Source organism: Megalobrama amblycephala, linkage group LG5 (assembly GCF_018812025.1).
Source record: "Megalobrama amblycephala isolate DHTTF-2021 linkage group LG5, ASM1881202v1, whole genome shotgun sequence".
NCBI lineage: Eukaryota > Metazoa > Chordata > Actinopteri > Cypriniformes > Xenocyprididae > Megalobrama > Megalobrama amblycephala.
In genome coordinates this window covers 5,551,370-5,562,393 of record NC_063048.1, presented here as the reverse complement: position 1 = coordinate 5,562,393, position 11,024 = coordinate 5,551,370, and the positions used below count along the sequence as shown (strand labels likewise).

General features: G+C 35.2%; 1 protein-coding gene across 1 annotated transcript; it reads right to left on the bottom strand.

Moving 5' to 3' along the window:
• Positions 1-7,397: 7,397 nt before the first annotated feature.
• plaat1l (phospholipase A and acyltransferase 1-like) lies at positions 7,398-10,708 on the bottom strand. Its single transcript, XM_048190407.1, has 4 exons — positions 10,498-10,708; positions 8,615-8,744; positions 8,283-8,536; positions 7,398-8,078 (listed from the first exon to the last, which is right to left on the bottom strand). Exons 1-4 carry the CDS (start codon positions 10,504-10,506, stop codon positions 8,013-8,015), a joined length of 459 nt encoding a protein of 152 aa, XP_048046364.1. The 5' UTR covers positions 10,507-10,708; the 3' UTR covers positions 7,398-8,012.
• Between the last annotated feature and the right edge of the window lie 316 nt (positions 10,709-11,024).

The following is an 11,024-nucleotide window of genomic DNA, read 5'->3' as shown; positions in this document are numbered from 1 at the left end:
TATATACACACACACTCCATATATGTATATATATCACTGATTCTTGAGATAAGGGACAAAACATGTCCTACACACAAAATAATAATAATAATAATAATGTGTTTTATTTCTAATGCGCTTTTCTGAAACTCAAAGCGCTACAACACATAAAAAATAACAATATTAACAGTACAATAAAACATATCACACTCATTTACAATAAGCAGCTTTAAAAAGATTATAGTCTTTAAAAGAGTTCTTAAAGCAGTCTAATGTTGGAGAGTCTCTAATCACAGATGGCAGAGCATTCCACAGATGTGGAGCTGAAACAGAGAAAGCTCAACCACTGGACTTGAATTTATATAATGGCTGCTGAAGGATACATGACCCAGAAGAGTGCAGAAAACGGGCTGGAGTATAAGAGGTAACTAAACTGCAGAGATAGGCAGGGGCAGTCCCATGAATAGCTTTATATGTTAAAATCAGTATTTTAAATTCAATGCATGCTTATATAGGAAACCAATGCATGTTCTAAAGTACTATGTTGATGAGCAGTACGTCAATAATCAGGCTACTGAATTCTGAATATATTTTAATTTCTTGATGGACCTGTAAGGGAGACCGACATGCAATAATAAAGTGCATTGCAATAATCAAGCCTCGATGTTATTCAGGCATGAATAAGCCTTTCTGCATCCAGCAGCAATAGAGAAGTTCATAGTCTGGTTTTAAGTACCATTTTATTGTCGACAGGCAAACATCAGCTATGGGTCAAAGATAACGGCATGCAAGATTGCGCACTTGACAGGACATAATAACAAAGTCAGTGTCAGTAATACAATTAGAACTATTATGTTCATGTAAAGCCTTTGGCATATCGACAAATAGAAGCTCTGTTTTTGACTCGTTGAGCTTAAGAAAATTGTCATGCATCCAAGCTTTTATCTCATCCAAGTAGGTAGTAAGAGTTGTAACTGCAAGGTTTGGATTAGGGTGCATGCTGACATAGATCTGTGTATTGTCAGCATAACAATGAAACCATAATCCAAACCTATGAATGATCTCACCCAGAGGCAACATATAAATGCTAAACAAGATGGGCCCAAGTACAGACCCCTGTGGGACTAGTGTTGGTTCAGATTGATTTTTCTCCAGACAACAGACACACAAACTGAAATCGATTAGTAAAATAAAATGTAAACCGCAGTACCAGAGATTTCTAACCATACACACAACCTTTCAAGAAGGACAGCATGAAGGTAATGTCTAACATTAAAATAAAATAACACAAACCCCCATTTCATCAGCAGTCAGAAGATCATTTGTGACCCGGAAAAGAGCAGTCTCAGTGCTATGACCTGATCTAAATCCGGACTGAATCGGTTCTAGGAGATTAAAGAAAAAGCCCTCTTTATGTAAAAATAAATAAATTAATCAAAATAGAAATACTTAAAAGTTACATCTAAAGGAAATCTGGATACTCAAGACATATAGCTTTAATTTTTTAAATAATTTTGTTATTATTATTTTAAATACATGCTCTATACTTGGAAAATACATTTACTTTAGACTGTTCGCATGAGGTGACGATTGCCAAACAGTTTTTAAAAATGCAACCAATTCCTAAATATACATTTAAATTGAAAGGCCGAGATTTGTAATATATCAAACAATACAACACAAAATATCACCTTGAACGTACTTCCGGTTTCCGCATTCTTCAAAACGCTTACGCTGTATGTCCTACGCCTTCCCTATTCTACTTATGGAACCAACGCGGTGGCAGTTTTGTTTTTTTCCGTAAGTAATAGGGAAGGCGTAGGACATACAGCGTAAGCGTTTTGAAGAATGCAGAAACCGGAAGTACGTTCAAGGCGATATTTTGTGTTTATAAAGCACAGTTGTATTTTTTTTAGAAAATGACAGATCGTTTCGCTAGATGAGACCCTTATTCCTCGTCTGGTATTGTTTAAAGCCCTTTGAAGTTGCACTGAAACTGTAATTTTGACCTTCAACCGTTTGGGATCCATTGAAGTCCACTATAAGGAGAATAATCCTGGAATGTTTCATCAAAAACCTTCATTTCTTTTCAACTGAAGAAAGAAAGACATGAACATCTTGGATGACATGGGGGTGAGTAAATTATCAGGAAAAGTTTATTTAAAAGTGGAGTAATCCTTTAAAATATTAAAACATCAACTGAACTACATGATATCATGTCTGATTTAGCTAAGAACATTGGTTATATATGTTTAATATTAAAAAGGCGGGTAGAGAATTAAGGAATTTAGGAATTGGATTGTCCATAATAACCCTAACCCAGGAAAAATTTATATATATATATAAAAAAAAAAAACACTTAGCTCCTTTACTGAACAACACCGTTACATAATTGAAGACTTTACACTGTTGTTGGATGGATCAAATTAAAATATCATGCTTTTTAATGTCTGACAAAGTTGACATAAATTAAGATCTGAAGTGAATAAATGTACATTTTTAGAAAAAAACATTTTCAGAAAAACCTGTTCCCTTACAAACCTGAGACCTTTGTCTACAAATATATCAATTTAAAAATGATGTATTATTAAATAATAAAAAAATAACTTCTAAAACATGTTTTGGCCCTTTATCTCAAGAATCATGATTATATATATATATATATATATATATATATATATATATATATATATTAGTCAAGCTCAAAATTATTCATACCCTTGGTAAATATGACCAAAGAAGGCTGTGAAAATAAATCTGGATCGTTAATACTTTTGATCTTTTATTTAAAAAATCTACAAAAATCCAACCTTTCATTGGAGAATAATAATTTTAAATGGGGGAAAAAATCTCATTATGAGAGAAATGTTTTTCTCTAATACATACTGCTCACAATTAATCATACCCTTTTATTCAATACTTTTTGCAACCTCCTTTTCCCAAGATAACAGCTCTGAGTCTTCACCTATAATGCCTGATGAGTTTGGAGAACACCTGACAAGAAATCAGAGACCATTCCTTCATGCAGAATCTCTCCAGATCCTTCAGATTCCCAGCTCCATGTTGGTGCTTCTTCTCTTCAGTTCACCCCACTCATTTTCTTTAGGGTTCAGGTCAGGGGACTGGGATGGCAATGGCAGAAGCTTGGTTTTGTGTTCAGTGACACATTTTTGTGTTGGTTTTGATGTTTGTTTTGGATCATTGTCCTGATGGAAGATCCAACCATGACCCATTATAAGACTTCTAACAGGGACAGTCAGGATTTGATTTTTTTTATCTGTTGGTATTTGATAGAATCCATCATACCATGTATCTGAACAAGATGTCCAGGATCTCCGGCAGAAAAATAGGCCCACAACATTAAAGATACAGCAGTATATTTCATTGTACACATGGGACACATTTTTTTTAACCCTGTGTGCACCAAACACAACTTAAGTGTTTGCTGCTAAAAAAGCAATTTTTTTTGCTTCATCTGACCACAGAACATTTGAAAAGTAACTCACACTACTGGAACTTCAAACCGAAAAAGTAGCTTTTTTAGCAGCAAACACTTACAATGAGTTTGGTGCACACAGGGGTAAAAAGTACCCCATGTGTACAATCAAATATACTGCTGGATCTTTAATGTTGTGGGCTTATTTTTATATTATACATGGCATTGAAGGGGTGGATTCTGGAGTCCACTGCCGCTTCAATATATATCTTTTAAGTTATTAATCAACATTTATATTTCTGTTAAAATATTTGAATGACTTCTTCAATGTATGTTAAAGCGTCTATTTTCCTCTGTACCTCTCACTGAGAGAAAAGAACATGTTATCAGTATGTTTTGGGGAAAGTTTCCTGCTCAGAGCAGAGCTCAGATCAACTTCAGCCTTGAAGAAGCTGTGAATCATGTGTATCTGTGTATGTGTGCTAAGAGTTTTGTGCAGGTCCCTTTGTACTGGACAACTGGCATTCTGCTTGAGACCAGCAGACGCCACATCATGACCCCAAAAGGACATCCGGTACCTAAATCCAGGGTCCCCCTCGTCATCACCGCGACGAAGGGAGATATGCTTCTTACTATCTGTCCATGTGTGGAAAATTTCTAATCTTGTCTATTTTTCTTAGCCAATCAGAATCATTCAACCTGAAGTAATGACGTAGTTGATTCTGTTAGAGTATAATTGTTGTGGAAATGTGAATGTACGCAGAGCGGCCTACGAACTCCTTGTGAGACTTGAAGCTGGCTTCTGCTGATGAAACTGCAAACTATTCTTCATTAAATTTTTCTTCAATTTATTTTTTTAAAAACTTTGACTCCGGGTCTTTATTCAACATATCTGGTCTCAAGGGTCCTAAACTGTTTATCCCCATCATGGATTCTATCAAATACCAACAGATTAAAAAATCAAAACCTGACTGTCCCTGCTAGAACTCTTATAATGGGTCGTTGATTGGATCTTCCATCAGGACAATGATCCAAAACAAACATCAAAACCAACACAAAAATGTGTCACTGAACACAAAACCAAGCTTCTGCCATGACTGTCCCAGTCCCCTGACCTGAACCCTATAGAAAATGATTGGGAGTGAACTGAAGAGAAGCACCAACATGGAGCTGGGAATCTGAAGGATCTGGAGAGATTCTGCATGAAGGAATGGTCTCTGATCTCTTGTCAGGTGTTCTCCAAACTCATCAGGCATTATAGGTGAAGACTCAGAGCTGTTATCTTGGGAAAAGGAGGTTACAAAAAGTATTGAATAAAAGGGTATGATTAATTGTGAGCAATGTGTATTAGAGGGAAAAAAAAAACATTTATTTCATAATGAGATTTTCCCCCATTTAAAATTATTATTCTCCAATGAAAGGTTGGATTTTTGTAGATTTTTTAAATAAAAGATCAATAGTATTAATGATGCAGATTTATTTTCACAGCCTTCTTTGGTCATATTTACCCAAGGGTATGAGTAATTTTGAGCATGACTGTAATTCTCTCTCTCTCTCTCTCTCTCTCTCTCTCTCTATATATATATATATATATAGACTTATATAAGCTCTATAGAGAAAGAGAGAGCTTCTATTCACAACTTAATGTCAGTCACAACTGCCTTTTCCAGTCTTCATTTGAATGTGAAACTATTTGCAATAGATTAATCATTCTTCTGTGTGCTAATGAACTTGTATTTAAGATTCTGTTGTAATTCACAATCTTTTAGATCTAGAGACAATGATCTCAGCTCATTTAAGTCCATACGGTCCTGCTTTGTTAAAAACATAAGAAGATTGTCTAGTGTTTTCTACCTCATTTAATCTAGAGATGGATTCACAGAACTCTCCAGATTTTTTCTAAGAACTAATCCACCTCTAAAGTAGGCCTACTACTCTTGCTTTTTTCCTCATTGCGTCCTTTTCTTCGTTTGATCTCTGTATGATTATCTCTGGAGAGCTCTGGAGGTTTATTGATCTGTTATTAAAGTCATACACTGACCTGCTGTCAAAATGGATGGATAGTATATAGCCAGTGTATTCAGGGTGACTTTCAGGCTGTCTTGACATTTTGATCAATTTTTATAAGTATATTTAAAGTATATAAGCAATTTGTATATTTGAGATCTATTGAGGTTCATCAATGACACGCAATCAACATTCTTTTGGATGCCATGTCTAATTGGCAAAATCTGGGTAGCGTTTCCCAAAAGCATCGCAAGCCTAAAGTTGATCGTAGCTCCATTGGTTTCAGTGGAGCTACGATCAACTTAAGCTTACGATGCTTTTGGGAAACTCTGCCCTGGCTTTTCTAGATAAATGTGTTTTTGTGAAATGTGTGATTTGTAAATATAGCCATAAGTGTAAATATAAGTCTACTTGTTCTGTCCATAAATCATCCTAGAGATAAGGCAAAGTGTTCGAGCAGCATCCTTGCTAACCAACATGTTCTAAGGCCGTTTAAAGGATTAGTTCACTTTTAAATTAAAATTTCCTGATAATTTACTCACCCCTGTGTCATCCAAGATGTTCATGTCTTTTTTCCTTCAGTCGAAAAGAAATGAAGGTTTTTGATGAAAACATTCCAGGATTTTTCTCCTTAGTGGACTTCAATGGCCTGCAAACGGTTGAAAATTACAGTTTCATTGCAGCTTCAAAGCATTCTACGTGATCCCAGACGAGGAATAAGAGTCTCATCTAGAGAAACATCATTTCTAAAAAAAATAAAAATAAAAAATTACTACAATTTTATAAATTTTAACCATAAATGCTCATCTTGAACTAGCTCTCTTCTTCTCTATTAGAATTCCGGCAGTGTAAAGTGTATTACTGCCAATCCACAGGTCAAAGTTTGAACTAAATTGTCATATACAATATGCTAGTGCAAGTATATAAGAATTAGTTCAAACAAATTTTAAACTAATTTAACTTAGCCAGTGTCTACACTGCCGGAATTCTAATAGAAGAAGGAGGGAGCTAGTTCAAGATGAGCATTTATGGTTAAAATGTATAAACATTTTTATTTTATTTTTTTTAGAAAATGAGTGATGGTTTCTCTAGATAAGACACGTATTTTTCATCTGGGAATCACGTAGAACGCTTTGAAGCTGCACTTGAAACTGTAATTTTGACCTTCAACCATTTGGAGGCCATTGAAGTCCACTATAAGGATAATAATCCTGGAATGTTTTCATCAAAAACCTTAATTTCTTTTCAAACTGAAGAAAGAAAGACATGAACATCTTGGATGACATGGGGGTGAGTAACTTATCAGGAAATTTTAATTTGAAAGTGAACTAATCCTTTAAGGACAAATAAACAAAAGTAAACGTTAAACATTTTGAAACAACAGTAATAACGTTTAAAAAAAATGTTGGATGAATGTACAACTAAAACGTTCCTTGAAAAATGAATAAACATTGTTTTTCTGCAAACGTTCTACAAACATTATTAAAAACCAGACAACTTTGAATGAACGTTCCTAATGTTACCACCAAACCAAAGTTCTGAGTGACGTAATCTAAGTTTTGTGATAGGCCTACTTGGCAAACGCATCTGAAGCAACGATTCCTTTTTAAGTATTAAAACCGATTTCCGGGAATTTTTATGTAGCCTACATGGTGCAACACGTCCTATATAATGGGGAGGCTTCCCTTTATGTTGATATTTATAGTCTTATGACATTTTTCTACCACCCTCGGTTTAGGGAACTGTCCCTCTCACACCTACTGCACATCTGCATCCTTTTCCTGTCATGCCAACATGAACAACTGAGATCGTCCAGAATAAAGCAACGAGAGGCTCTTCAGTCATTTTTTTTCCTTCCAGCGTTGGCATTAGTCTTCTCCATGATGATTATTCGCCTCCTACTGGGCAGATAGAACTAAAGTGGGGAGAAAAGTTTTTTTATATGTATAATGCATTGATCAGAAATGACTCATAGTTTTCGTTGAAGCCTTTTTAATAACTTTCCAGTTTTACAAAATGTTAGTTGGCTTTTGAACATTAAAATCTGTAGATTATGCATCACATTTATAGTATAAATCTATAAGTTAAGATACATTTCATTTCTCAGTTCTATAGGCTACTAGTTAATAAACACTTTCTAGTTTTATAAAATGTTTGTTGGCTTTTGCACATGATTATCTGTATATTCATCACATTTAAACGAATAAAAGGCCAGAGACATTTAAATTATCAGTTCCATGCTAGTTACAGACGAGACACAAACATTTTTAAACATGTAAAAGACATTTTGCTGGTTAGACATTTAATCATTCCTGCTGTTCGCCTCGTTTAGCCCAATGCAAACTTTGACTCTCTGCCGCCTCCTTGTGGAGACATGCGAGACTTGAACCAGAAGATTCAATACCCATAACAAAACATTCGATACAATAAAGAGTATTTATGCTTTTCATTTGTTCAGACTGTATGCAACTCCAAATCATTTTGTATATTTTACATCAGTAGGTTCCAATATTTTGTTCCATTTAAGAATTATTTAAGGAAGACAGTATGTTTTTGTATGATCTTGAACTGTCGTGTCTTCATGCAGCTATTAAATCTTTTTCTTCTCAAATAATTCTTTCCAGGTGGGAACGATCTTGGAATAGACTTTTTCAATCTGGAAACAATTTTCAAAAATGTTACAAAACCGTTAATGATGTTTTCCAGAACAACCTAATTACATTTTAATATGAGAAGCTAAACATTTAACATTTTCATCCAAGTTAGACAAATGTAATAATAAGTCAACTCTACAATGACAAAGATGATGTATGTAGATTTAAATGCATAGTCATGTTTAGAATTAGAAAACATTTCTTACCTGCTCTGACTTTTTAACCCCGTATCGAAACATTGTGGCCTGATGTTCGCTGTTGTTGAACAGGATGTCAAATGTGATGGGTTTCGTCATGATCTCATCGATCTCCGGCTTGATGAGATTGTAGAAATCTCGAGGTGGATGCTTGTCATCCAAGTAGTTTCTTACCTTGTACTTCTTCCCGACCACATCAAGCGGGTCAAGCTTTACCGCAGCGTTTATAGCTCGGCCAAAAAGGAGGAGTTTGGTGTCTGAATCTTGAAAAGAGATGATGGGAGAAGTGTTATGAGATTTCATGATTTCAGGTTTCACACAAACAGATCGCACACACTCACCTCTGATGGTCAGATGGGCCACGTAAGGAACTCCGTCCCGTTCACCATAGTAAACTCCAAAATGAGAAAAGTAACTGTTGCCGGGAAACTCAAGAATATCTCCGGGGTAAAGCTTCGGATGAGAGTTATGCTGAGAGAGAGAGAGAGAGAAAAAGTAAAGATATCATGAAACTACATTTCAAATACATAATCACGTCACATTCTTAGAAAGACAAGGGTTCAATAGGGATCTATTGTCACAGTTTAGCTGTAGTAATGATCCAAACAAAGATTTGTGAGGCAGAAAGACGATGAAATAACATTTAATAAACACCAAGGAACAACACAGCAATACACACTAGAATGTATCTTCAACACAAGACCCAGAACTGAAGAAGACTGAAGGCTTCAAATACATGATTAAAGTAATCAACTGAACAGGGAACAGGTGAAGATTAATTAAAAACTATGACAACTAATGAACGAACTAGAACTAGGCAAGAAAATGAAAACTAAGGGTGTTTACATGACAACGATGTACTAAAAACGGAAATGTTTTTCCTTTGATTTTTTATCTTGTACAGACAAAAACATTGTCAAAACGATCCAGGTTTCAGATGGATCTGCAAAAACGACTAAATACACTGTTTTTGCTGCCAGGCCAGTAGCTGGCGATGGCACTTTGTAAAGAAACACTACGCGCCATATTAGACTGAACACGTAATACGCATATACGGAGCCCCGCACATGACATGCAAGAAAAAAAATTGTAATTCGTGCACACGATTTACTAATTCGTTCCCTCGGTTTACTAAATCATGTGCACGATTTACTAAAACGTGACGCATGGTTTACTATTTTCGTTCCCTCGATTTATAAATCATGCGCATGATTTATAAATCGAGGGAATGAAATAGTAAATTCGTGCGCACGTTTTAGTAAATCAAGGGAACAAATTAATAAATTGTGTGCACGATTTAACCTACTATGTTTTTACTGCATGTCATGTCCGTGGCTCCGTACACATGCACATGACATCACCGTTTTCACAAATTTGTATTTTTGTAGTTTACATGAAGATAATAACGGTATCTTTTTCAAAAACTTTCTCTTTGAAACCTGTTTGAGAAGCTTGTGTTTTCAGGCCCCAAATGTTATTGTGTAAATGAACGGTCAAAACACATAACGTTTTCTATAGTTGAAAACAGTGTAGTGTAAACGGCCCCCAAGGGAACGTTTACACGACAAAGATGTACTAAAAACAGAAATGTTTTTCCTTTTGAGTTTTTCACCTACAGATCATGGAAACGTTGTCAAAATGATTCCTGTTCACACGGATCCACGATAACGACAAAAAAAACCCGCTGAATTATTCATGCCAGGCCAGTAGTTGGCGATGCGGGTCAATAGACTGAACACGTAATACGCAGACAATAACAGTAAACTAAACAGTTTTCAAAATTGTGTTTTCAGGCCCCTGACAATGCTGCTGTCATGTAAATGAATGGCCAAAAAGTTTTCCGTTTTTAGTTGAAAACAGTGTCATGTAAACAGCCCCTAAAACTAAAGACAAAGAATTAAACATGATTGAACTAAACATGACATACGTATAGAACCAAAAGTCCTGTATAAGGAGAAATGTCTTAAATTGATTGCTCAATAGGCTACTTTTATGTTTAACAGGTTATTTCATTTTTTTTCTAGTGATAAAGTATTTTGTTTACGAGCTGTTTAATTTATAACATTTAATTAAAGATGATTTAAAACAAAATGAATTAAAAGCTAAATCCATAAAATCCCATGATGGAAACCCCTAAAACGGTTCTAAATAGCACCTGACAGAACCCTTTAAGGTTCTATTTAAGCTTTTCTTCTATAGAGTGCAGAAAAATATATATATTTACCAGTCCCATTGGTGTTCGCTGCGCTATCGATGCCTTGACTGTCGAGAACACTAGAAATGTACAGCGAGTCCTTTATTAAAGAGCAGTGAAGCATTAATCACATCTGATATCACAAACGTCAAAGGGCAGATTTATGGGGGAAGCCTATTTGATTAGAACCTACAAGAACAAGGAAAGTACAGGTTAGTCGTGCGGATCCTATTGTCTAGTATGCTACAGTATGCTCTCCTCTTTAACACACACCCAGGAACTATTCTTCAGTGCCTTGTGAAAAGATCTCCAGATAAAGGCCTTCATTTTTGCCTTCATTATCTGTGAACGTGATTCTTTGTATAGGATTGTATTTTTGAATATCTGAAAGAGTAATACTAAGTGAAGGAACGAATATAATAATAAAATGCAAATGAAATGCTTTTTATTTATTTTACCATTTGTCAGAGCCATTAAACTTCGGAAGAGACATCTCAGGTTAACTGATGTAACAGATTCTCAAGGGAGAGTTAAATTATAACTTCTCTTTTTATCAG

Bases quoted from the DNA above. Each gene is read 5' to 3' on its own strand.
- plaat1l (XM_048190407.1), bottom strand. The intron at 8,537-8,614 runs GTGAGTGTGTGC...TCTCTTTTCAAG, and splicing joins GGCCCATCTGACCATCAGAG to ATTCAGACACCAAACTCCTC. The intron at 8,079-8,282 runs GTAAGAAATGTT...AATTGTTTCCAG, and splicing joins GGGTTAAAAAGTCAGAGCAG to ATTGAAAAAGTCTATTCCAA.